This window comes from Chaetura pelagica, unplaced genomic scaffold, assembly GCF_000747805.2.
Source record: "Chaetura pelagica isolate M959 unplaced genomic scaffold, ChaPel_1.0 scaffold629, whole genome shotgun sequence".
Classification (NCBI taxonomy): domain Eukaryota; kingdom Metazoa; phylum Chordata; class Aves; order Apodiformes; family Apodidae; genus Chaetura; species Chaetura pelagica.
Window position 1 is genome coordinate 1,958 of NW_009954504.1, and position 1,213 is coordinate 3,170.

A 1,213-nucleotide genomic window follows, 5' to 3' on the forward strand; every position below is an offset into this window, starting at 1 on the left:
GGGGCCTTTTTTGTTGGGTTTTGGGTGGATATTGGTGGGTTTGGTGGGGTTTTTGGATGGTTTTGATGGGGTTTTGGGGCCATTTTGTTAAGAGTTTTGGGCCGTTTTGTTGGGTTTCTTGGGCTGTTCTGGTGGTTTTGATGGTTTCCTTGGGATTTTGGGCCCTCTCGTTGGGATTTTGGGTCCTTTTGCTTGGTTTTGGGGCCATTTTGCTGGGGTTTTGGGCCATTTTGTTGGGTTTTTGGGTCGTTCTGTTGGGTTTTTGGGTCGTTCTGTTGGGGATTTGGGCTGTTTCACTAGGGTTTTGGGCCATTCTGTTGGGGTTTTGGGCCATTCCGTTGGGGTTTTGGGCCATTCCGTTGGGGTTTTTGGGCCCGTTGAGTTTTTGGGGCTGTTCAGGTGGTTCTGCTGGGGTTTTTCAGGGTGGTTTAGGAGGTTCTGGTGGGTTTCAGGGGCCCCAACTCACAGCGTGTGCTGCTCAGCATGGAGCTGGGCCGGGAGGAGGGGTTGGACGGGCGACTGCGGCGAGGGCGGGGGGGTACGGGGAGGAGAAGACCCTTGGCCCACGGCTGGGGTGGTGGGAAGGAAGGGACCAGCAGGAGAAGCAGTGGATGGAGAAGCTGGAGCAGCGTTGGGGGGGTCAAGGATGGGCCTGTTGTAGAAAAAAAAGGGGCACTGGTGGATGAAGAGTTCGATGATTGTCTGGTAGGTGCGCGTGGCCGTCAGGGCGTCCATGGTGCTGAAGTCGGGTCTCATCAAGGTGGGCCAGAAGCAGATGGAGAGGTTCTCACTGGTCATCAGGTTGACTCGGTGGTTGTGGCTGACCCTGGCGTGGAAAGGAGCAAAAAGACCCCCCCCATGAGCAGGTTTTTCTGCAAGGGTTCTTGGTTCTCCGACCCCCAAGTCCAACCTACTTGTTCAAGTGGCCGATGACGTATTTGAAGACCTCGTAGTTCTCCTTGGGGAACTTCTTGAGAACCTCCTTCAGGGCGTGGAGCTTCTGCTCCCTGTCGTTGATTTCTGGGAGGAGGGGAAGGGGAGAGGGTGGGGGAGGTGCAGCAGGACCCCCTTGGTGGTGTCCCCCCTTGGTTTGGTTGGTGTCCCCCCATGGATTCTTGGTGTCCCCCCTTGGTTTGGTTGGTGACCCCCATGGATCAGATGATGTCCCTCCTCCCAGGGGGGTCCTCCTTGGTGGGTTGGGGTCCCCACAGTG

The 1,213-nt window shown here is 56.6% G+C and overlaps 1 protein-coding gene across 1 annotated transcript in view; it reads right to left on the reverse strand.

The window, feature by feature from the left end:
- Positions 1–462: 462 nt before the first annotated feature.
- Positions 463–1,213, reverse strand: part of ARHGAP35 (Rho GTPase activating protein 35) — a 7,780-nt gene continuing 7,029 nt past the window's right edge. The window contains exons 4-5 of the mRNA XM_010004635.1: positions 915–1,068; positions 463–826 (exon numbers count right to left, since the gene is read on the reverse strand). Of these exons, the coding sequence (XP_010002937.1) occupies positions 463–826; positions 915–1,068 (518 nt within the window). The remainder of the gene's footprint in view (positions 827–914; positions 1,069–1,213) is intronic.